Source organism: Protomyctophum bolini, assembly GCF_963924005.1.
Source record: "Protomyctophum bolini genome assembly, chromosome: 15".
Taxonomy (NCBI): Eukaryota; Metazoa; Chordata; class Actinopteri; order Myctophiformes; family Myctophidae; genus Protomyctophum; species Protomyctophum bolini.
This window is the reverse complement of record NC_137876.1, coordinates 17,955,842-17,982,172: the sequence shown is the minus strand read 5'-3', so window position 1 is coordinate 17,982,172 and position 26,331 is coordinate 17,955,842. Positions and strand designations below refer to the sequence as shown.

General features: G+C 42.9%; 1 protein-coding gene across 1 annotated transcript in view; it reads right to left on the bottom strand.

The window, feature by feature from the left end:
- Nucleotides 1-1,390, bottom strand: part of ldlrap1b (low density lipoprotein receptor adaptor protein 1b) — a 75,535-nt gene extending 74,145 nt beyond the window's left edge. Inside the window, exon 1 of the mRNA XM_080784248.1 lies at nt 1,039-1,390. Within this exon, the coding sequence (XP_080640374.1) occupies nt 1,039-1,291 (253 nt within the window). The 5' untranslated portion in view covers nt 1,292-1,390. The remainder of the gene's footprint in view (nt 1-1,038) is intronic.
- Between the last annotated feature and the right edge of the window lie 24,941 nt (nt 1,391-26,331).

Below are 26,331 nucleotides of genomic sequence, written 5' to 3'. Positions count from 1 at the left end.
TGTGGAACCGTGTTATCAGGCTGGCATATAGGCCTATATGGACGGGTTCTGTGGTTCATCATTCTTTTATACTTTAATGTTTCCAGCAGCACCAGTCCAGTCCAGATAAGTTAGATTTCTCTCCGTGCACTTCCCAAAATAATCTCTGCGTGCATCAGAACAGTGACGTGGCATTATACATATACAGTAGGCTACGTACGAATACGAGGAGACCGTCATCAAAACTTTTAATCGGACGGAACACGAACACTGCCTGCCCTGTATCAAAGCTGGAGATCCGATCCGAGGGAGATTGGAATATGATATCCAATTGAAACCAGACCCCACAAATAGCACAATATAAGGGTACTAGCCTATCTTATTCTGTCTGAACTCTCTGAACACATTGGTGGTGGTGGTGGTATAGATCTCTGCGCGTGGCGCAGGCAGCTCCAATGTGTTTTGCTGTTGAACTTGGAATCTTGGATGATAAACAAACAACACCCAAACAAACTGCGCTGATCCAAGTTCACGACACCCATGGCTGCAAAACAGAACACATTTTGGACCGACCCCCACAAAAACTACAACAATCGAGAAAAACTACAAACAACCGCTGCATGGCTTCCACTCTGACAGGCAGCTACAATGTATCCAGATGTATCCACACACAGCTCTATGTCAGGTTGACAGACAGACAGACAGACAGACAGCAGCTACAACACGACTTGCAACAAAGTAACCAGTCCAGCCCAGAGCTGATCTCATCTGCTAAACTGCTAAAGCGATCGTCAGCAGCGACGCACGCACGCAGCGGCACCTTGTCTTGTCATAATTATGTAGTACGACAGTGGTGTAGTGTAGTCGCTTGCCGAAAAATAACTATCCCCAAGCCAGCCTTACAACCGTCGCTAATGGTTGGCTTGATGTGATGTGGATAGTTCTTTTCACGCAACCGACCGAACCGACACTGACAGCCCTGTCTCTGTCTTCGCGCGACGGATAATGTATTTACTATCATGACGACAACAACAACAAGCGATCGATCTTCTTACTTACTTTTATGTCTGCCGACACCCCACGACTGTTTGGCTATACTGGGGCTCCGGATGATCGCCCTTCCAGCCGATTTTAAAGCGTCCATGGCGGCGGCGTTAAATCCACAACGGCGGGGCAAGGGAGCCCCGACAAGCGTCCGTCTGCGTCTCTCTCTGCCGCCAAACTTTTCCACTTGTTTCCCCCTTCGCCTCGGCTGAGTCGGCTCCGCACACAGACAGACACGGCTCTTCTGGATCGATGGATGGATTAACATGTCCGTCCCCTCTGGGGCGGTGTTATTTATGCAAATTAACCGGATAATGTAACGTTGACGCGTGCGTGTTGTTTTTTTTTAGTGAGAGGATCACGCGAGCCCGCAGCAGAGCTAGTGTGTGTCCTCTCAGGCGGGCGGTGCTTATACTAGTATTACTGCCTGCCTGGTCCATTCCATTCACATTCAGTACGACACGATCATTTGAGCAGCTCTGCCGGCTGGGAGAAGTATTTTCTTTTTTTTCCACCCTTTTCTTTTATTTATTTTACTTATTTATTATTTGTTTACTTTCATATTGTAATACCTCAATATGTCACGTGGATTTATTGAGAAGGTTACTATTGTTTCACTAAATACTGAATATATAGGCCTATATATATATATATATATATATATATATATATATATATATGCTATAAATATCCATCAGTAATGACTGTATAATGATGACTGGCTTAAACAAAGCAATAGAACTTAGCTAGAACAGTCACTGATTGATTGATATATTTATTAACAAGTTGCAGAATTACAGTACATTTCAAGCACAACTCAATACAAAAAAAAATAACTGTGAGTGGACGACACCATAAAGCATTACACTTGTTTACAGTATAGGGGCCTGTAGGGCCCACCATTTTCAATTCATCATCACTCAGGTGAGTTCAGCCAAATAGTAAATACACACCCCTTATACTGTAATGCAGGGCAGGTGTATGTCTGCTACCTTTTGTAAATTGAAAGTGCCATGTTTTTACATTCCAGAATTGATAGTGCGGTGTGCTATCCATGTCAACATACATTTAAATTGTCCACGAATATAACCTATAACACTATAACCCACCTATCTCCCACTCCTCCCAGAGTTCAGAGTTTTAATTAATGTTGAATTATGTTCAGGATGTAATTTACATAGCCTACAAATGTAAAAAAAAAAAAATCCTCTCTCTCAGTCAGTATTGTGCCAGTGATCTTTGTTCCAATGCTGGCGCCGGTTTAAACGTATAAACCAGGATAAGACGACAATTATGCCATATAGGATATTCACAATATCACCATATCCAACAATCAGATGATATAGGCCAGGGGTGGGCAACTTTGACGATGGAGAGGGGCAGAGGGCCAATATTCCACACTCACTCCAGAGGGCCACTGTCGTAGCTACTGTCGTAGCAAAAATAGCCGATCTACAAGCGCAAAACATGTTGCACTGCATGCGACACGCTTTGAGCTTAGTTCAGCTATTTGTGCTATATTTTTTTGCTGTTTGAATTGGAATCCTGAAAAGTAACATTATTATTTTATTTCAAATGCATTTATACTTATGTTAACTTTATGAATTTGAATACAAATGCATTGAACATAAAAAAGACAATACAATTAAAATACTAGTAATTCAGCTACTATAATATAGTCATTTAGACTATAGCCTAATTAAAGCGCGTTTGGAATAATAACAGCTGGAATCAATAGTATTCTGATATTAACCTGAGGGCCACATTAAGTGATGGTGAGGGCCGCATGTGGCCCCCGAGCCGCCAGTTGCCTCATGCATAGGCCTACCGTAATAGCCTCATATCACAATATTATACATTATCCATATATGGCCCAGCCACCCAGCCCTAATCCTATAAGTGTATATTTGCATCCACCTGTTCACTGCGATAAGAGCACATGCCTAATGGGTTATAGTCCAGTGGTTTCCAACCATTTTCACATCAAGGCCGATTATTTGTTCCTCATTTGAGCCACGGAACCACCACTTGACGACATTTAGCCTTTCAGACCCAAAATGTAGAATATTTAGTTGTCGTCGGATAAAATGTTGTCCCACGCTGTATTGAGGTTGGTATACCATTAGGAGAGGTAAGGCAAACGTTGATATAAAATGGCAATTCTTCGACTTTCTCTAATTGTGTAGCCTTACACTAAATCTATGAAGTAATGCAGATCTTTAACTCTTGAGAGCATAACATGAACCCGTAAGGTGATAACCACTCAGCATCAAAAGGGTTTGATTGCAGGGGGGTCAAATCAACTAATCAAATGATTCCCGAGCGCGGCACGGCTGCAGCTCACCGCTCCAAGAGATGGGTCAAATGCGGAGAACAAATTTCACTGCGGTAACGTGTGTGACAAATCGTATACGACTTTGACTGTGGTTATCTGGAACTCCTGTGTTTCATTCTCACTGCTATGCTATTGCTGCATAAAATGACACTTGGATCCCCAGCAGTAGTGGAAGTATAGTACTCTTTTCCCTACTTGATTAAAAGTAGCAATACAACAATATTAAAAATACTACGTTTAACAGCCTATTCAAAGTTTGCGGAAGACATCAAAACATACTTACAGTAACAAATCAAAGTTGTGGCACGTTGTAAGCTTGTAGATCAGCTATTTTCGGCGACTATTCCCACCAGAATAGAGGGTATATATGCGCATGCATAAAAAGTGAGAGGCAAAGTGAATTTAACGTCGCTTAACGTTGTTTAATGATGGGACTTTTTCTGTTTGGATGTTTTTTTGCCATTCAGTAGGCGTTCCCACATGTCCGGTATGATGATGTCACATGCCTATAGTACCTCTATAGGGATGCTGGGATTCAAGTGGTATAAAGTTATTCTGTAATATTGGGAAACAGATACAATGTGATTTCCTCGTGACATACTGTATCAATGTAACACGTTTCACCTTTGTTCTCTGGACTGGTTGATAGACCCCCGAGAACTGGTAGAGGGAGCAACTACGCGAGCCTCAACAAGTGGTAACTTTATTGTTCCCAGGTGTAACAACTCATTCAGACAGTCTGCCTTCTCAGTAAAGGGGCCAAACCTTTGGAACTCCTTGCTATACGGTTCTAAAACTATAGCGACGAATGGTAACGTGTTCTACAGAGGACTCAAACTATATGGTTGAAGTCAAATCAACTGTGCTCACATGTATAGTGTCTGACTGAGTTACCCGAGTGATTATGTTTACTACAAATTGTGCAACTGTGCACAAGGGTTCTTTCTCAATGAGAACCCCTGGCCATGACATCCGTCTATAATGAACTTCTCTGAGCTGTCATCAGCACACACTGTTAATGTCTCTCTCAGTAAGACGACGTTCGAAACATCTGGTGTCCACATCATGGCATTTACATAACCGCTAATGGGTTCTGTACTCATAATTTATGGGAGGCACCTCTCCGCCCCCTATTGTGCTTAGATTAGAAGGTATAATACTGTCCCTCTTCACCGCACTATCCATTTGAACCCTCCAACCTTCAGTCCAGGTCAATTTGGTTGTATTTGTACCTCCCAGAGTCTTCAGAAAGATTTCTATGTCGTAAATCCACAGCTGTGGCCTATGAGCTATAGGTATGGGCTACAGTACATGACAAACATTTGGATAAATTACCTTTACAGTATAAAGCAAAGCAAAACAGAGTTATTCTGTAAGGGACAAACTGATGTGCACTTACGATACAATACGATACGATACAACTTTATTGTCAGCTTGCACTGACATTTGTTTTGCGTCCATGACGTCACCGTTCAAGATACAGACAAGATATACACAATACATACATACAAAGGATACATTAAAGCCAGGACACAAATTACCGAAGCAGACAGGATCAAGAACAATAGAACATATCCTCTTTTGGTTTAAAAGCAGAACAGACTGGTGTACAAAATAATTCTTTAGCCTGTTTGTCTTACATTCAGGGACTCTAAACCGCCTCATGGAGGGCAAATTCAGTCAGAGTCTTGACTCTGTTGATTATACTGTTTGAAAGACAGAATAATATAAATGTGCTTTCATTATCATTCATAGTTCTAATCTTTTGAAGCAGTTGTAGATGCCATTTCTTTTCTCATTTCATTCACATGCGCACACAGTGGTTCACATGAACACCCTCTGAAACCAATTTTATATTTGGTGATAAATAATTCATTTTTAATGGCCGTTTCTCTGCCCTCTCTGTTTCCAAAAGGAAGCGTGTTTGATCAGGGTATTTCCTATACCGTCCGTAAACACGGAGAGAGAGTGGAGAATGACTTAGGGCAACTTTGACGATGGAGAGGGCCACTATAATTCCAAGCTCACTCCAGAGGGGCCACAGTGCATATTACTGTCATAGCAAAAGTAGCAGATCTACAAGCTCAAAACGCGTCGCACTGCATGCGACACACACTTGTTTTGACTCTTTTGAGCTTGTTAGATCAGCTATTTTTTGCTATATTTGAATTGAAAACCTGAATAATTCTTTGCTATTTTTTAATTGGAATCCTGAAAAAGTTACATTTTCATTTCATTTAAAATCCATTTAGTTATAATTATGTTAACTTTATGAATTAAATACAAATACATTGGACATAAAAAAGACAATAACATTTGAATACTAGTAGTAATTAGCTGAAATCAAGACTATATCAATGTTCGGATATTAACCTGCGGGCCGCATTAAGTGATGGTGAGGGCCGCATGTGGCCCCCGGGCCGCCAGTTGCCCATGTCTACACACCTACAGAATCTCTCCATTACAGACCCATTATCTCAGATGGAACAAATCACACAGTTGAATTTGATGTATAGATTATTGCACTGCAATGTGTAGTGTATAGCTAAACTCTGTCAAACAGGAACTGGGAAGTGAAATAACACTCAGGATTGAATGTAAAACCAGCAGTGTTTATATTATGACAGATTATGATTAATCTACAAACATGGAGAGAAAAGTGAGGAGTTTTCTATATTTGTACTGCATGTCTTGCTGAGAACGTTAATTAAGGATATTTTGAGGGGAAACTGAGGGAATGCTGAGTTAGCCTTAATAGAAGGCATCTTTTATGCATTTAAATTGACTGTCGTCCTTGGCCCTTATCTCGGAACATTCAGTGTATTATCATCCAACTCAAAATGAGCGACAGCTCATGACTTTGTTTCTTTTTTATAGTACTCTGTGTATCATCAGTCCATCAAATCATGACACAGTCAGTGCAATATCTATTATCTATGCTGCCGGGGGTTGAAATATTCAGATTTTGAGAATGAGGGTTGACTCAACCCTCATTCTCGAAATCTGAAAAAGTTTGGGAACCACTGCGGCAGTGGCTCAGGGGTAGAGTGGCTGGACGGCAACCACAAGGTTATACCAGTTCGAACTCGGGCTCCCCCAGAGTTAGTGTCAAAGTGTCCTTGAACAAGACACTGAACCCCATAATTGCTCCTGATGTGCTGGTTGGTGCCTTGCATGGTTTCTGCTGCCATCGGTGTATGAGTGTGTGTGTGTGTGTGTGTGTGTGTGTGTGTGTGTGTGTGTGTGTGTGTGTGAACGGGTGAATGTAAATATGTACTGCATAATCCATGTAAGGCGCTATATATAAATGCACCATTTACCATGAAGAGCTTGCTCAACCCGGTTGACCAAGGACCCCCAAATTGACACTCATTCAGCCCGCGGACCCCCATTTGAAAACATATGCCAGGGATCCCCATAAGCCATAATCACGGCTCTAGCAGTGATTGTCAACCCCCATTTTGGTCTACGGACCCCCCCATTTAATAGCATTTCTATCTCTGGGACCCTCACTTTATTGTAAAAATCAATGTCAATTTAACTCTGAGAGTGTACAAATGGAAGCAAATTGACCCGTTAGGGTTCATTTGGTTCCATTTGTACACTCTGACCCATTTGGTTCCAAACTCATTTAGCTGGGGACCCCCTGGAACTCCCTCAAGGACCCCTGCTGGGGGACCACGGACCCCACTTTGGGAACCACTGCTTTATTGCATTATTTAATTGTTCAACAGCCCCCAACAACGTTTACCTATATAAGCTCCTGTGGCTCTGAGAGAGAGAGAGAGAGAGCCCAGAAAGATGGTTTCCATGGCACGTTGCGATAAGATTGTGTTGTGTGGCATTGGGAATTTATGTATGACATTCCTTTTGTTGGAGCCAAATAGGATGTTGTAATCATGAAAAGGACAAAGTGGTTCTCGACAAAATTAATCACTGGAGAGTCTGCGTTATAGTGGAGGAGCTTAGGGGGATATTTCACGCTAATTCGTCTAAAAGCGCCACATTTTGCACAAATGTAGCCCAGGCCGCAGTATTTTAGAGGTTTCACTGTTAACAGGGGTTACAGGGGTGTCCTTTCTTTTGTATTCATCATGTGTTTCTTTAGTTGCTGTTAGGTAAGAGACCTGCGTGTGTATCTGAGAATAAAGTATTCAAGCATGCAAGTGGCGAGGAACTAGTTTAAAAAAGGGGGTAGCCGTCACAAATGTGATGAGGTCATCACCTTTGGGGTGTGAAAGAAACATGTTTATGTTCTGAATTTGGACAATCGGAATCAGTTGGAGATGTATTATGTTGATGTGGTTTCGTATAACTAAACTTAACATTTGTTTGGCACGCAGACAACCAAGAAAATAAAAAAAATCACAACCGTGTGAAGTAAGTGGTGCAACTCCGTGTGGGGGTCCCCAGGGGGGGAGGTCCAGACCCACAGGAACGCACCCAGGGTGCCGGCCCGATTCCGGCGAGCCGCCCCGCGTCCGGAACAGTTGAGAAATGACAGTTACCGTGTGGGGGTCCCTCTACTGTACTGTACTGTACTGTACTGTACTGTACTGTACTGTACTGTACTGTACTGTACTGTACTGTACTGTACTGTACTGTACTGTACTGGCACACCTGAAATCACATTATATACAGTTAATATGTGCATGTGTGTTACAAGTGGTGCACAAGTGGTGAAAAACAACCATGTTTTCGTGCTCACACATACCCAGCCAGCCAGCTACCCAAGCTACCCACACACACATAGTCACTTAAGGAAGTGGTTTGCACTGCTTAAAAACATGGCACTTCAGGTTAAAACGGTTGCCGACCCCTGAATGTAGAGCAGTGGACCCACACAGCCTCTCTGGTTAATGTGGCCCCACATTAATGGTCTTTCAGTGCCCTCTGTTGGTTGACATTGAAGTGGCAGCCAACTCAATTTGTATATCTAAAATATCCAAAAACCCATTCTCTCGCACGCACGCATTGGCACTGATAGTACATACAGGAAGAAAGGAAAATGATTAAAGACGTAGGGAAATGAAAAATACGTTTAGAGCATATATCCGTGGTCATCACTGGCCCCCGTTAAATCTGAATCCCCCCCCCCTTTTCCCCTCACTGTATATGTGCTGTGCGTGTATTGTGGCTCACCTGGTCTCGTTCTCTCTCCCTCCCTCCTAGGCCGACTGAACACAAGGGAGAGCCTACAGCACTCTCCCCCAACTGAATAAAGTAGTCACTATAGCTCTCTCTCTCTGCTCTGCCCACAGGACTGCATGTGAATAGAAGCCCAAGCCCCTGACAGGAGGAACCCTATGTTGACGTTTTGCCCCGTTTTCCCCTTTCCCTAACAATTTAATAAAAGACACTTTAAGTTTATGTTGAATCTGACTCTGAGCCTCTTATTGTATTGTGAATCTTTTCTTGATTTCAGATAGGTTTTAGGGGGGGTAGAGGAGGGGGACCTATGCTTGCTCTAAGAGATATGCGAATCGAGCAATGGGACGAGGGAGACAAAAGGAGGATGAAAAGAAGGGATTTATATGTTATGTTTACCTTTTTATTTATTTCCTTTCTGGGGTTTGAGGGTGGGGGGAGGTGGGAGGGAGAGGGGGGAGGGAGGGCAAGGTTCCATGAAGGGTACGACAAGCCAGACAAAGGTATAATTTTTAAAATGAGAGCATCTAAAAATAATAAAAAAAACGAAACATGAATCTGCTTATAGTTTGTTTAAGAATTTGGGCTGGACTTACCAATGGCTAAGTTAGTTACTGATCTACTAGATGAGAACCAAATACTAAAGGGACCCGAAATGGAACATAATATGTATGATTTAGATGGTGTTGACCCGGAGAGTCATGTATTCAATTATATTGGGAACACGTGCAAATACTATACTGAAGACCAAGTCAGGGATGATGTTGAACTTGCCAATTCTTTTTCACTTATTCACTTTAATTCTAGAAGCATGTATGCAAACTTTTCAGATATCAGGGACTTTTTAAATACATTCAAGACAAAATTTAAGGTAATTGCTTTATCTGAGACATGGTTGAACGAAAAGAAAGGTCTGGTTGATTTTAATTTGGAGGGCTATGAATTATTTTACGCCAATAGGACTAACAGGAGAGGTGGGGGTGTAGCCTTATTTGTTGATCGTGACCTAAGGTGTACAAGGGTTGAAGATATGACAACTATAATTGATGATTTAATGGAATGTTTATCAGTGGAAATAGAATTAGAAGGGATGAAAAATATTGTTGTCATGTGTGTTTACAGAACACCTGGGTCTAATGTAGAAATGTTCAAAGAAAGACTAGAAGAACTAATGAATGGATTAAATGAAAATAAGACATGTCTAATTTGTGGAGATACCAACATAGATCTAATCAGGGTACTGAATCATAAAGCAACATCAGATTTTCTGGACACATTATATAGTAGAGGGTTCTACCCCTTAATTACCAAGCCCAGTCGAATTACAACAACCAGCGCAACGCTGATTGACAACATATTTATCAATGTATTAAAGGATGATATTAAGAGTGGGTTAATAATAAATGACATAAGCGATCATTTGCCAGTATTTGTAACATTCAACAGTCAAATAAAGAGTAGGAGAGAGGAAAATTGTCACAAATATATTAGAATAAGAACGGAGGAATCAATAAATAAATTAAGAAATGACCTATTAAATGAAGAATGGAAAGGAGTGTATGCAGAAGGGATAAATGATGCATATGAGTCATTTCTGAATCATTTTCTATTCCATTATAATAAACGGTGCCCATTAACACAATGCAGAAATAAGAATAGGTACAATAACAAGCCCTGGTTAACAAAAGGTTTACAAAATGCATGCAAAAAGAAAAACAAACTTTATAGAGATTTTATGAAATTCAGGACAAAGACGGCTGAAAATAAATACAAGGTGTATAAAAATAAACTGGTAATCATAATGAGACAAGCAAAGAAAGAATACTATAACAAAAGGTTAGAAGAAAACAAAAATAATCTTAAAGGTACTTGGAAAATATTAAATCAGGTAATAGGGAATAAAAATACATCCACAGAATTGCCCACTTATTTTACTAATGACAAGAGAGTGATAGAAAATATAAATGAAGTGGTGAATGAATTCAATTCTTTTTTTGTTAATGTAGGGCCAAGCCTGGCCAATTCCATTCCACAACATGCTGGGGAAAATGAAAATGATGAAGGGGGAAGTAGAATAATTCAGTCCATGTTTCTGGGAGAAGTGAGTGAAAATGAAATTAATTCAATTGTAGCTAAATCAAAGAACAAAACATCAACCGATTGTGATGGGATAGATATGATCATTGTGAAGAAGACTATTGACTGTATAATTAAACCTCTTAGTTATATCTGTAATCTTTCTTTTAGTACAGGAGTTTTCCCCGACAGGATGAAAATGGCAAAGGTTATACCACTTTTTAAAACAGGAAATAAACATGATTTTACTAATTATAGACCAGTGTCGCTGCTTTCCCAGTTTTCGAAAGTGCTTGAAAAACTGTATGGACAAAGATTGGATTCATTTATTGAAAAGAACAACTTACTGAGTGAGAGTCAGTATGGCTTTCGGACCAATCGGTCCACAGCTCTGGCACTCATGAAAATAAACGATGAAATAACAACAGCAATAGACAATCATAAACACACAATAGGGGTCTTTTGCGTCATTTCCAGGTTGAACTTCCGCATGGAAGTTCAAGTGTAACCCAGGCTCATACCCAGCCGATTACAGTACTTGAGCGCTCTGCTTGCGCAAGTAATAACCCACCCACATCTCCCAGAATCCCTCCCCAGTCATGTCATGAGTTTGAATGAATGTGTACAATTATGTGCAGGAAGCAGGATGTAATTTGTAGATGTGAGTGGCCTTAATTTAGCTGACTAAACTTATTTATTTACAAGAAAAACGTACACTTGTGTGCCAGTGATCACCCTCCCCCTGTGCCAATGTTGGCACCCGTGCCTTAGGTCGCCTATCCCTGGCATACTGAACATATAGTCAACTCATTACATGAACACTCCTCATCAGTTGACTTTTAATAGTGAAAACCAAATGGTAAATGAAATGAAAATTCAGATTCCAGATTCAAACATTTGTTCTATTGTTAACTTACATCCCATATATTAAGTATACGAGAGTACTATCCTTGAATGTTCCTTTGTGGAGAGATCGTTGCTTCATGGCCAGGTTCACCAACGGGTCTATGCTCTACCTCTTGAACAGTCGGGCAATCAACCCAGCCACAGCTCCTCCAGCGCCGGCGGCAGCTGCAGTCCCTGCTGCACCCATACCAGCCATACCTAGGAGAACATGACATACCGCTTTGTTAGTATATTCTCAACAGATGAACATATGGGTCCTGGTTGCGATTCTGATTCTGCCGATGCAATGACATTCAGATTCACGATATTTTGACAATAAAGCGTTTGATTCTGTGTCAAAACATATTGACACATAATTAAATGTTTTGTTGTAAGGTATATGGTTAAATTAACCAAAAATAATCACCTGTTCACGTTAGAACTGCGAATACAATGTTTTATGTTCATGATTCACAAATAAGGACCCTAGATAGCTCGGTTCCGGGCTTAATTTTTTTTTTAATAAATATTTTCAGAAATCTATATAAATCAGAAGGTCACTGGACTTTGTGTCCTAACTTGAACTCTTGATGAATTTGAACTCGTATTAAAGTTTACAGTATGTATGTAACTCTTTCATCTGTTTTAACTTTTCAGCCTGATTTGTTGTAAGGTAAGGATAAATTAAATAACATTAAAAAAAGAATAACCTGTTGACGTTAGAACTGCGACTGTAGACCCTGCGGCCACTGCTCCTCCATTTGCGATGGCAGCTGCTGACATCATCGACGCAGCAGTGGATCCCGCCGCTATTCCAACTCCACCGAAACCAATAGCCCACAGTGCAATAGGGGCCAAGAGAACGCCACCTTAAAATGAATAGAAAACAGAATTACATTTTGTAATGTTTGGGTATAGGCTATAGGCTACTGGAATAAGCAAAGCATGCATCGGGCTATAAATAATGCAGAAATTGAGGATAACATTGTTCAATATGTTTGATATTTTAAGATATGTCCATATCAAAATGCGATAAACCTAAATTAAAAAAACTTACTTGTTGCACCAACTGCAACAGCTATTCCTGTTGTGACTAGAAAGTAAGAGAAAAAAAAAAACTTTATACATGATCCTATGCATGATAAAAGTAATGACAAGTTTAGCGGCAAGCAGGTGAAGAAGGCTATAGCTTTGTAGTGGGAAGTATTATCTGGAGTGGACTGGAGAATCTGAAAGTGGTTGTGGGGGAGACGATGAGGAGGAGAAAGCTGGAAGCCATCCAGTCCAAACAAAACCATCCCAACCCACTCTATAACTATTTGGAATATAGTTATTCATATTTCACATTTCATTTCATAATGTTTAAAAAGCCGTTTACAAAAATAGTATTATTATTTACAGTTTAAAAAGAACCAGTTGGGAGTTAAAAGGATTTAATTGATTTAGAATACCGGTTGCTGTTTTCTGTTGCTATATTCATTTACGGGGTTTTGCTGGAACGGCATTTCCCATAATGCATTTGATACTAGCGCCGCATATCTGGTTAAGGAGCCGCTCCCTTTAGTTTTGTTGTACTCGTTACACCATACGAGATACGAGCTATACTAGCAGACCAGCCGAGAGACACCTCTTAAGACCAATGATACCTAAAATATGTTCATATTGCCTTTTTCCTGTTTTCCCCTTACATAAACTGGAACGTGAAACTTCATCCACAACATCCTGTCAAGTCTTTTCGATCTAATAACTATATTAGGTATTAAAGGTGTGGATTGGAGGAAATTATTAAAATATTTAGGGTATAAATACCACTATATAATGTATTAGGTATATTTACCATCAAGCTATTATTAAAGTATTTACCTTATATATAGGGAATAAACAGGTAATCATAATGAGAAAATTATATGTATTCATATAGGACAACTAATACATATTGACCAGGCCTCACTAAAGCTAAAATCATGGAATTAGTAATTCATTATATACTATAGATTTAAAGTACACAGACACATCTTTCTCCCAGTCTTCCACACGTGACACGTGTGCGCTCTCTCTCCCTCTCCCTCTCCCTCTCTCTCTGGTCCCCAAAACGCCCAAATCCTAAATTTGTGGCACTACTGGTTGCCGACAGTGGGGTTGTAGTTAAGACGTGTGCTCCAGGAAGTGATGTCCAAACATGTGCGTAGAGTTGGTATAATGAGGATTTATTATCTGTTTCTGCAGGCCTAGTCACTACAGCATACATATAAATAAATGCAATAAACGTAAATGATACAAACAGCCTCCTAAACACAGTCTGAAAACTGTTTGCCTCTTGTCAGCAACACCTGCTGCTTGATTGAGATCAGATTAAATACCCTTCCAACCTTCACATTGACCACACCCCTCAGTGGACATCATTGGCCACAGTTAGGTGACTCAAATGGCGCTTACAGGCACATTTAAGAAAGCTCACATAAAGATGATCTCATAATGACTGGCAAATTTAATTGAACACATCACATACAGTTGCACACCCAGGGAGCAGAGTCCGGAAGAGAGGTCCAACTCGACACTTCAAAGAGGGAGGATGGCCAAGAGCACCCCCTGAAGAAATGAACTATTCTGATTGGGGAGTCCGCAGAGGTCTACCAGTGGCTAATTCGTTGACTTCTGTCGGTAACATTTGTCCATATCCATATTTGATTAATTTACTATTGTATTAGGCTCAATTTATATTGTTGTAGACATAGGACCAAACATAAATGTACACTAGTTATTAGGGCTTTGATTATTAAAACGTATAGAGAATTATAACACTTTTGCTGTGTATTTATTCCGGAGGTTGGCACAAGTTTATGGAAATAATCATGCAAAACGAACGCGTTTTGATATCTGGTTTTCTGTCTGTAGCCTACCTCCTTGGAGGTTAAAGGTGAAAGGCCAGAGATTGAAATCTTCTCTAGGATATAGGCCTGGCCTATATGCTGCTAACTAATACAGCTGAAATGAATACACATATAGAATATAAATACAGGATGATGAACAAAGATAATACAAATGATGACTGAAATAGCAGTACAATATTATGTGGTGGACTACGGTAATAGCTGGGGGCGGTATTGGGTAACCATGTTCCCCAACTGAAACAAACTTGTGTAGCAAGCTTCTTGGATCTGGCAGCGTCAGGTTACTACGGTAATGGACTATGGTAAAACTGAGCTAGACAAAAACAACAATGGTCTATCAAAATTATATGTTATATAAAGACACATTCGATCTAAATAAGGTCAGGTATAATTGCAGCCGTTGTAGCTACTCACGTAGACCCATTTTCCTCAGTCTGAGCAGCTGATGGTTTAAACTGGGTATTTTATAGCAGCAGTAATAGTGGCGGAAAGTTCTTTACAGCCGGGGGTGGCAGCGTCTAGTGAACAGATCTAATGAACAGATTTAAGACTTCCGGTGGACGATCTCTTCAAAATAAGAGTACCCTCTAGAGTATGAAAAAAAGTTTCATTTGCACATTAAAACTACAAATTAAGCATTTAAATGATGCTATATGATGCTAGAAGACACACATTATGTTTCTGTGTAAAAATAAGTAATTAAATAATAATAATAGTAATAATAAAGTTATCTAAATGCATAAATGCTCATCACTGGAGTGCATGGACTTTATAAAGTGGACACTGGACAAAACACGGCTCCGCGAGGCAACTATCTGGACATACCCACGCGTTCGGGGAGATGTCCTGTACCACACCCCAGTCTCCGCTAAGCGGGAGAGGTGTAAAATTTACAGCTGGAGCCCTTCTACTGGGGTCAATGCAAAAAAATGTACCGTTTCCGGACCCAGAATGGACACTGGACAAAGAGGCCTCCGCGAGGCAACTATCTGGACATACCCACGCGTTCAGGGAGATGTCCTGTACCACACCCCAGTCTCCGCTAAGCGGGAGAGGTGTAAAATTCACAGCTGGAGCCCTTCTACTGGGGTCAATGCAAAAAAATGTACCGTTTCCGGACCCAGAATGGACACTGGACAAAGAGGCCTCCGCGAGGCAACTATCTGGACATACCCACGCATTCAGGGAGATGTCCTGTACCACACCCCAGTCTCCGCTAAGCGGGAGAGGTGTAAAATTCACAGCTGGAGCCCTTCTACTGGGGTCAATGCAAAAAAAATTACCGTTTCCGGACCCAGAATGGGTCGCGTGGGTATGTCCAGATAGTTGCCTCGCGGAGGCCTCTTTGTCCAGTGTCCATTCTGGGTCTGGAAACGGCACTTTTTTGAGTGTTGACCCCAATAGAAGGTCTGCTGCTCTGAATTTTACACCTCTCCCGCTTAGCGGAGACTGTGGGGTGGTAGAGGACATCTCCCCGGACGCGTGGGTATGTCCAGATAGTTGCCTCGCGGAGGCCTCTTTGTCCAGTGTCCATTCTGGGTCTGGAAACGGCACTTTTTTGAGTGTTGACCCCAATAGAAGGTCTGCTGCTCTGAATTTTACACCTCTCCCGCTTAGCGGAGACTGTGGGGTGGTAGAGGACATCTCCCCGGACGCGTGGGTATGTCCAGATAGTTGCCTCGCAGAGGCCTCTTTGTCCAGTGTCCATTCTGGGTCTGGAAACGGCACTTTTTTGAGTGTTGACCCCAATAGAAGGTCTGCTGCTCTGAATTTTACACCTCTCCCGCTTAGCGGAGACTGTGGGGTGGTAGAGGACATCTTCCCGAACGCGTGGGTATGTCCAGATAGTTGCCTCGCGGAGCCGTCTTTTGTCCAGTGTCCATTCTGGGTCCGGAAACGGTACATTTTTTTGCATTGACCCCAGTAGAAGCTCTGCTGCTGTGAATTTTACACCTCTCCTGCTTAGCGGAGACTGTGGGGTGGTAGAGGACATCTCCCCGGACGCGTGGGTATGTCCAGATAGTTGCCTCGCGGAGGCCTCTTTGTCCAGTGTCCATTCTGGGTCTGGAAACGGCACTTTTTTGAGTGTTGACCCCAATAGAAGGTCTGCTGCTCTGAATTTTACACCTCTCCCGCTTAGCGGAGACTGTGGGGTGGTAGAGGACATCTCCCCGGACGCGTGGGTATGTCCAGATAGTTGCCTCGCGGAGGCCTCTTTGTCCAGTGTCCATTCTGGGTCTGGAAACGGCACTTTTTTGAGTGTTGACCCCAATAGAAGGTCTGCTGCTCTGAATTTTACACCTCTCCCGCTTAGCGGAGACTGTGGGGTGGTAGAGGACATCTCCCCGGACGCGTGGGTATGTCCAGATAGTTGCCTCGCGGAGGCCTCTTTGTCCAGTGTCCATTCTGGGTCCGGAAACGGTACATTTTTTTGCATTGACCCCAGTAGAAGGGCTCCAGCTGTGAATTTTACACCTCTCCCGCTTAGCGGAGACTGTGGGGTGGTAGAGGACATCTCCCCGGACGCGTGGGTATGTCCAGATAGTTGCCTCGCGGAGCCGTCTTTTGTCCAGTGTCCACTTTATAAAGTCCATGCACTCCAGTGAATAGCATTTATCCATTTAGATAACTTTTTTATGTTATTTAATTACTTATTTTTACACAGAAACATAATGTGTGTCTTTACAATAACTGTAATGTAATAATAATACTAATAATGTAATGTAAAAATTATTTAATTAACGAATTAATTAATTTTATTTTATTCTGAAAGCAACCGGATGTCTTAAATCTGCTAGCTCTCAGACCGGAAGTTCTAAATTTGCTCATAAGACGGAGCCGCAGGGGGTTCATGCAGCCACGCCCCCTCCCCCCCAGCGGTGGAAAAAAACAGAGTTTTTTCTTTTCGGTTGGTACCTTATTTACAGTTTGTTAATGAACACAGTGTTTCAGTTCACAACGAAGAACACATTAAATTGTTTCAGCAACATTTCAACATGATCAATGATAAACAGTGGGTTCAGTCGCGCCTTTGCCAAAATGCCAGGGGGTTCAGTCGCAGTCTGTATCATTTCATTTCCTGAGAAACGAACTTTGGACCCGAGCTACGGTGGCCCCAAAGGCTCAATTCCAGCCGGCTACATGTACATGTTACATGTAGGCTATATGGAATTTTAGCTATAATAATGATAAAATTAATTATGTTATGTAGCTCTTTTAACATTGAACTCTAAAATGACTAAATTTAGTCATTTCACAGTACCACCCATACTCCAGACTAGGGACAGAAACGGTGTCTGTTTATCATTAGCCTAATTATATCAGAATATCTGCACCTGGCTCGCTGATAACAAACTATCCTTACACCTGGGAAAAACTGAATCCATTCTCTTCGGATCAAATAGTAATCTCAGCAAGGCAGATGGCTTCTTGGTTAGAGTGGGTGACAATATTATCACACGAAAAGATCAAATTACCAAAGTTCCATCCTGGAGGCCAATCTTTCCGTTGATAAAATGGCCACCAACGTAATCAAAGAAGTCAATCAAAGAACAAGATTCCTTTACAGGATCTCCTCACTGGTCAACCAAAACACCTTGAAGACCTTAACAGGAGCCCTCGTACAAGGTTTCTTTGACTATGCATCCACCTCTTGGTACCACAGCACCTCAAAGGCCCTTAAAACAAGGCTCCAGACCTCCCAAAACAAACTGGTCAGGCTCCTACTTGGCCTCACCCCCCGAACCCACTTCACCCCTGCCCACTTTGACAGGCTGGGATGGCTTAGGGTCGACGACAGAGTACAGCATCTTGCAATGGGTCTGGTCCACAAGATTCGATACACCACCAAGATACCCATGTACCTGTCTAAATACTTCCTTAATGTAAACGAAGTCCATACCCACAACACCAGAGGGAGTGCAACAAACCATATACAACCCAGATTCTGCACAAACAAGGGTCTAAATTATTTTCGCTCCTATGCCACCAAAATGTGGAACGCCCTACCAACAGTCATTAAGACATGTGAATCCCTTGACTCCTTCAAAACCGCTCTCAAAGGGCACCTACGGATGGCTGCAATTCGAAACTGGCCTCTGTAAAATCTGAAGGAAGTCTCTCTAAGGAAGTTTCACTATAACAGCAAATTCTGCATTCATTTATGTTTAACTGGGTGCCATAGGTAAATGATGTAAACAATACAGTAGACCTACAGTACCTTCTGTCGACACCAGAGGGAACCAAAGACCGACATAGGCCTACTGTTTGAGCTGAGTTTCATGGTGTTTATATCAGTGTTTAGTGTTTTGATTGAAATATTTATTAACAGTTTGCAGAATTACAGTACATTTCAAGCACAAACTCAATACAAAGACTGTTAACTGTGAGTGGACGACCCAATTAAGCATTAGGGGAAAACGTGGGTATCTAGATACCCACGTTTTCTATTATCTAGAAAACAAAAAAACATGTTGCCATGTGACCTTAAATCTAATAAGCATCCATCATGTACACCTGGCTGTAAAGTTCGTTAGCACATGGGGGCACATAGGGAAAGTAGAAAACACAAAAAAACTGTTTTTTTCAATCAAAGTACAATTTCGACATATCATGTAAAATGACTGTTATACAAAGCAGAATTTACCCAGGTCTAAAATGTAATATCATACATGTTGGTGGTTTACCAATGGATAGAAGCATATGAATAATTTAGCAAATACATTGTCTGAAGTATTATTCTAGTCATGGTTTTCCTAAATGGTGGCTGTGGGTAAGATGAACCAGTATTTGCTACTCAAATTATACTGAATGACCTTTAATTTGGATGTTTGCAAATGTTTGCAAATTTGCTATATTGTATTAACAATATTGCAAATATTATAAGGTTCTGAAAAACAAACTTTATTTAATTGTCTTTATATTGTTTAAATAATAAATAAACAAATAAATAAGACTGTTTGCAAAGGGGAAAACTGTTATTAAATTATTTTCAATAAGTGAATACATTATCTGTTCAAGTTTAAGCTCTTTACATTTAAAATATCATGTGGTTCAATTTTGGATCAACCTACCCCTTACCTGGGGCATATTGAGCCACATGACCAGTATTTTTTTAAAAGGTCATATTTTCATGGCCCTTTGTCATAGCTGCTTACTCATCATTTCAATTGATAAGAGGACATCCTGAAATATGTGTAGATCGTTAGATTTGACTGCCATCTAATTTTGCCTAGTGTTGTATATTAAAATACCATACAGGAGAGTAAATGTGCACGGCAGACAGACAACGAGATGATGTTCCTTGGTGTTTATTTCAGAGTAGACAGCACAGCAAACAGCATAGTTCCGACGGCCTCATGCCGTCGGGGAGCATGTCCAGTTACATGGTAGAGAGTGGAGGAACGACCGACCCAGACCTTTCTTTGTCTGGCATTATATCTATCATGGGTTCATGTGTTCATATGGCTCTCGGCCTATCAGGATAGTCCACGGTCTGACCACTGCCTTGGGTCTCAACCCCTAACAATGACCCCAGTTATTTATTACCCATGGGCCTTTGTCTTGGCTTGCCTTTCTGTTCTGTGCCCAACCCTGATCATGTTTCACTATTACCAGGACTTATGTATCCATGTGCATGCGTGTATGTGCACATGACATTTAGTGATGTCCAGGCATCATTAGCTGGTCTGTGTCTTACAAATTATACCACATTCCCCCCTTTCAACAGACTTAGTCTGTTGAATACAAAATGTATAGTCCATATTCATATAACTGTTGCTTATACCCCCCTTGACCCTCAGCTGGACACTACAGATTCAAGACACCACAAATAACAGCATTACAGTATAAGAAGTTCCCCAACATGGTTTTCAAACACAGACATTCAAGATTACTTGCCATAAATGATTTTCATTACAGTGGGTAGATATACAATTTCGGATCAGTGGAGAATTCTCTTCGTGTTACTTCAAACTCTTATGGCTAAAAATGTTACAGGACAATGAACCATATCACATGGACCTCTCTTCTCGAGATCCACATGAAAACCAATATCTCATCACTTTCAACAAAGCAATTAAGACCACTCTCAACTCGTACGTCATCTATGCGCACAAACAAAGAAAAATAAGAAAATCGCATTTTAAGCCCTAGAGAACCACAAAGAGTAAAATCAAACTCTCTTTAAACACTGTAAACTTTCGGCTGCCAATTGCCTTGTAATTTAATCACTATTCTGACAAATAAGTAATCTCAAACAATGAATAATGGAAATGAGTAGTACAGTTAACTGACATTTAAACAAGACATGCCGCTTGCAGCTCCATTGTTACAAGAGCACTTTTTGATATGCAATAACCTACATGTTTACCACTAAACTCTGCTATACCAATGCCAGTACATAGTAAATAGACACAATATCAGAATACCCTGAGTCACTTCCTCGGACTCATCCTGACCATAACCACCCGCGGTGATTCCATTAACCACCCGTGGTGATTCCATAAAAGATAAAAAGAAATAACATTGAACGCCAGAGTTTAACTATAATAACACATATCTCTTGATATCTTTAGGAAAATACCTCATTGACTCATATTAGGCTACTTATGACTCAATTTATCTAATTATACGGCAAACATACCAACATGAGGCCTATTAATTCATGTTGAAAACAAACGCAACGCACAGTTTGTAATCAGAGTGAAGGAATTGTCCATCTTCGCTTCTGATATGAGTACAGTTAACTTCTTCTGTATGCCGCTCTTTCTAGTTGCTTTGAAATGTCCGTTCAGCTGGACAGGACAAGTTGAGAAAAAGTTCACTGCTGTCTGCCGCTGTCGTCGTCATCAAAAATAAACCTAGTCCAGACACTCAACTGATCATATGAAGTTATTCGTAGTTGCTATTTTATCAAGATTACTCCAGCCCCACATATATAAGAAATATATAATGTAGTTAATAGACTGAACTATTCGTAGCTGCTATTTTATCAAGATTACTTCAACTCCACATATGACACAGAACAATATCTATAATAGAATATCTTATAATGTCAACACACCAAAACCAAGTTGAGAAAAAGTTCACTGCTGTCTGCCGCTGTCGTCGTCATCATCTCTTCTCTCCCCCCTCCCAACTCTGAACCATCAGAGCTGGGAACACTCGCGAAGAGAAAAGAAAAGGCTGGAACGTCTTCATCACAGACCCCTTGATCAGGTCCACGAAGGCACTCAGCTTAGTTCGGCCAATCGGCCATGGATGATGGAAAGCCCCGCCGCGCCGTGCTGCATCTCCCTGCTCGCCGCCCGCGACCGCTGTCCTCACGCTGGCGAGATGTTGGCTGTCGCTCGCAGGCCGCCCCACCGTCCACCCATCTGGCGGCCGGCCTCGGTCCCCGTTGCGCAACACTCCTCATCGCGGTGTTAGTCGTCATCATCCCCGCCGCGTAGACAAGCTCACGGTCGGGTCCGCTGGAAATTCTTCGTCGCCGTCCACAAAAACTCCCCGTTCACGAATTAGACTGAATAATTAGACTGAATAAAAAACCGCTGGTTCTGCCCCTAACTGGCCCAAAAAGACACCATGAAGGTCGGGTTTCGGCACCATCTGTTGTATATTAAAATACCATACAGGAGAGTAAATGTGCACGGCAGACAGACAACGAGATGATGTTCCTTGGTGTTTATTTCAGAGTAGACAGCACAGCAAACAGCATAGTTCCGACGGCCTCATGCCGTCGGGGAGCATGTCCAGTTACATGGTAGAGAGTGGAGGAACGACCGACCCAGACCTTTCTTTGTCTGGCATTATATCTATCATGGGTTCATGTGTTCATATGGCTCTCGGCCTATCAGGATAGTCCACGGTCTGACCACTGCCTTGGGTCTCAACCCCTAACAATGACCCCAGTTATTTATTACCCATGGGCCTTTGTCTTGGCTTGCCTTTCTGTTCTGTGCCCAACCCTGATCATGTTTCACTATTACCAGGACTTATGTATCCATGTGCATGCGTGTATGTGCACATGACATTTAGTGATGTCCAGGCATCATTAGCTGGTCTGTGTCTTACAAATTATACCACACTAGCTTCCAGGACAACTTAAGCAAAAAGTGGTTCATCTTACCCCGTTCTCCCCTACACTTGTTTACAAGAGGGTCCACCATGTTCAATTCATCAAAACATTTAGAGACTACAAATAGACACTTCTATATAGTCAAAGAACAGAACAGGAATTCATCATAAAGGAAGCAAAAAGGGAAAAGAAACATATACAGTGTATATGTTTCTTTTACGAGGCCAGAGCTTCATGCTGCATCAGATTCGCAAGATGATCGGCCTCGTCATTGCTGTGATCAAGGGCTACGCAAAGGAGTACGTGATGGAGCGGAGCTGGGGTGAGGATAAGGTTGATGTTCCCAAGGCTCCTGGGTTGGGCCTGGTTCTGGAACAGGTACCGGTACATTTTGACAGGTACAACAAACGGCCTTCATGAGCGCCTCGAATGGAGCCCGAGAGGAAGAGGCCATTAAGACCTTCAAGGAGGACCACATCTATCCGAGCATTGTGGAGACTCAATGCCAAGAAGGCTCCATGGTTAGCTGGATGGCTATTGGCCACACTTCTTTGCAATGACTTTGAGGCTACTTCTACGCATTCGCAGGAAGAGAAGGACAAGAAACAGCATGATGAAGATGAGGGTAACGCATCTTTGCAGATCTTTTGCCGCTGACTTTCTCTGCATGAAATGATTGTCAAGAATGTCAATTTTGTGTTACATTTCATCCTGCACAGTGCACACAATTCTATACTTCAAAATCCTAACACTGACTGGGGAGTGGGGACAGTGGGGAGTCTGGGACATACGTAGGTGGGTTGTTGCTAGTCTAATGATCAGATCATACATCCTAATGTGAAAATATTTCTAAATGTTATGTACATATTATGTTATGTATAGGCCTATAACCCATGGACAATCAAAAAACTGTTGGAAATATTGCATTTACCGCACATGATTACATAATTAAATGTAATGTTGATATGGCACACTATCAAATAAATGAAAACATGGCGGCACTTCATGCCAAGAACGCTTGCCAACCCCTGTGTTAAAGGACCACTTCACCACTTTTCAACCTATCTTCATATACTAGGAACTAGGTCCTCACTAATAATCATGAAAAAATGGCGCAATTCTTTTCTACTCATTGATGGGGAATACAAGCTAATAGAAACTGCAGGCTTTCTAGTCCTGAAAAGTTGCAATGCGAAAATGGAAGCCATCGTTCTCACGATAATGAAAATCTAAACATTTTTGTAAAAGAATAGTTATAAAAAAAAAAATCTGCCTAATGATGATGCCACTGGAAGACGGTTTCTAAACTGCCCACAGCCCTCCTATGAGACACAGACTGAGTAGAAGAAAGTCGTGCCATTTTATCATGATTATTAGTGAGGACCTATTATATGAAGATAGGTTGAAAAGTGGTGAAGTGGTCCTTTAAAGTCAAGACAAGCATACTATGTTCAATTGATCCAAGCTGGAACGCTTTCAATATTGATCATTGAAATAAGCACGTGGGGACACGGTGGCACAGTCGTTAGTGCCACCCTCACAGCTAGAAGGTCCTGGGTCGATTCCTGCTGGGGAAGCTGTGCGCGCTGGGGCGTGTTCTCTCCTCCGCGTCATCAGTGCCCATACCCGAGGCGGGTTGGCCAAAGGGCCTGTCTGTGTGGAGTTTGCACGTTCTCCCCGTGTCCCCTAGGGTAGGTACCCTCACAAAGAAACATGCAGTAATCCTAAACTAAACTACCTCCCCCTGGCCAGCTGGGGCACCTTCTTCTTCTGTCGTATGTCCTTAGACCTTTAGCTCCGTTGCAGCAAGCCAGTCCAGTGTTTCATTGTCTAGGTCAATTAGCCCACGGTCACCATTCGGTGGCCGGTATATAGGGCAGCTGGTCAGCACATGATCAACAGTCTGTGATGGGTCCCCACATTCGCAGTGGGCACTGTCTGTGAGACCCCACTTCTGCATAGATGCACCAAAGCGTCCGACCCCCGTCCTCAGGCGGTTGAGGGTTGTCCACTCCTTGCGGGGGAGGTGCTGGCCAGGAACATCTGTGGGATCCTCGATGTAGTGGTGCAGCCTGGATGGTTCTGCTGCCTTCCACTGGTCCCTCCATCTTGCCTTCACCCAGGAATCCTTGGAGGTGTCGGCTGGTGTTGTACGGAGCAGTTCCTGGGCCTGTGTGGCAAAGGGCCGCCGGGACTTGAGACGCATGCGCTGTGGTGTCTCTGTGACGACCTTGTGGAGGAGGTGGGCTTCGCTCAGCTGGGCCTTGCGAGCAAGGGCCAGTGTGGCTGCTTCTCGCCTGACCTCTGCGGGGGCGATTCCAGCAAGGACTGGCAGTTGGTTGGTTGGAGTGGCTCGTAAGCATCCAGAGACAGTCCGTAGGGCGCTGTTGAGGGCAGCATCCAGTTTTTGGACGTGAGGGCTACGGCTCCAGACTGGGGCACAGTACTCAGCGGTGGGGAACACCAGGGCCTCGGTGGAGATGCGCAGCGTCTTTGTGGACGCTCCCCATGTCGTGCCAGCTAGACGCCTTATCAGTGCTGCACGGGCGGTGGTCTTTCCCTTGACGCTGTCCAGGTGTTGCTTAAAGGACAGAGTTCTGTCGAGCTTCACTCCAAGGTATGTCGGGGAGGACTGGTGCTCTAGCCGGGCGTTGTCAACCATGATGTTGATCTCACGGGTTGCTTCCCTGTTGTGGAGGTGGAACATTGTTGCCACAGTCTTCTCAACACTGAGCTTCAGGCGCCAGTCCTTCAGGTATGAAGACAGGATGTTCATGTCCTCAGAGAGGCCTTCCTCTATTGCTTCCCAGGTTGTTTTGCTGAGCAAAATTGCCAGGTCATCTGCGTAGCCGTACTTCCTTGATGTTGTTAGGGGTAGGTCGTGGATGTAGATGTTGAATAACATCGGTGCCAGCACCGAGCCCTGCGGGACGCCGTTCCTGAGCCTTCTCACCCCACTGCTTTGGCCGTTGCTGGTGTGGAGCCGAAAGCTGCGGTTGCTCAGCATCTCCATGATGAAGCTCACCAAGTGCTTGTCTGGGATGGTCTCCAGAAGCTTCATGTGTAGCCCACGCAACCAGACAGTGTCGTAGGCCGCTGTGAGGTCCAAAAAGACGGCACCAGCCTTCTCCCCTGCCTGGAAGCTGTCTTCTATGTCGTGACACAGAAGGGTCACCTGGTCTGTTGTTGACATACCGCTTCGGAAGCCAGCTTGTTCTTTGGGGAGCTGGGGGTCGATCACTGGGGTGAGGCGTGCCAGGATGAGGCGTTCCAGCAGCTTGAAGGGTACGCACAGGAGGGAGATGGGCCGGTATCCCTTTGGGTCGTCGCTCGGCTTGTTTGGCTTCGGCAGGGCAATCACCTTGGCACGGCGCCAGATCTTGGGCAGCTTTGAGCATTGGAGGCATGCAGAGAGGAAGGAACGGAGCCAGTCAGTTGCCTTCTTGCCCTGGTGTTTCATGTACTCCGGGTGGATGTCGTCTATGCCTGGTGCCTTACCAGTCTTGAGACGTTTTATGGCCAGATCTATTTCTTGCGTGGTGAAGTTGATGGATAGGTTGGAATCGCACCCTGGGGCCCTGAGCAGCTCGTGGACTCTTGCTGATGTTGTTCGAGTAAAGTCCTTGTCTGCGTTGGGGAAGCGGCCATTGCTCAGCAGGAGCGACGCGATGGAGTTTGCAGTGATGGGGCACTGTGCAGGAGGTGTTGACCTTCCAGTCAGCTTGTTCAGGGTCTGCCACCCCCGTCGACTGGAGTGTGTAAAGTCAATTGACTCCACTGTCTCAGTCCAACGTTGCCTGCGTTTCTCGTTTAACCTGAGAAATAGTTGGTCTGCTGCTTCGTCCCTGTCTTCGCTGGTTTGTGCTTCAGCGTGGGAGCGAAGTAGGTGTTCACAT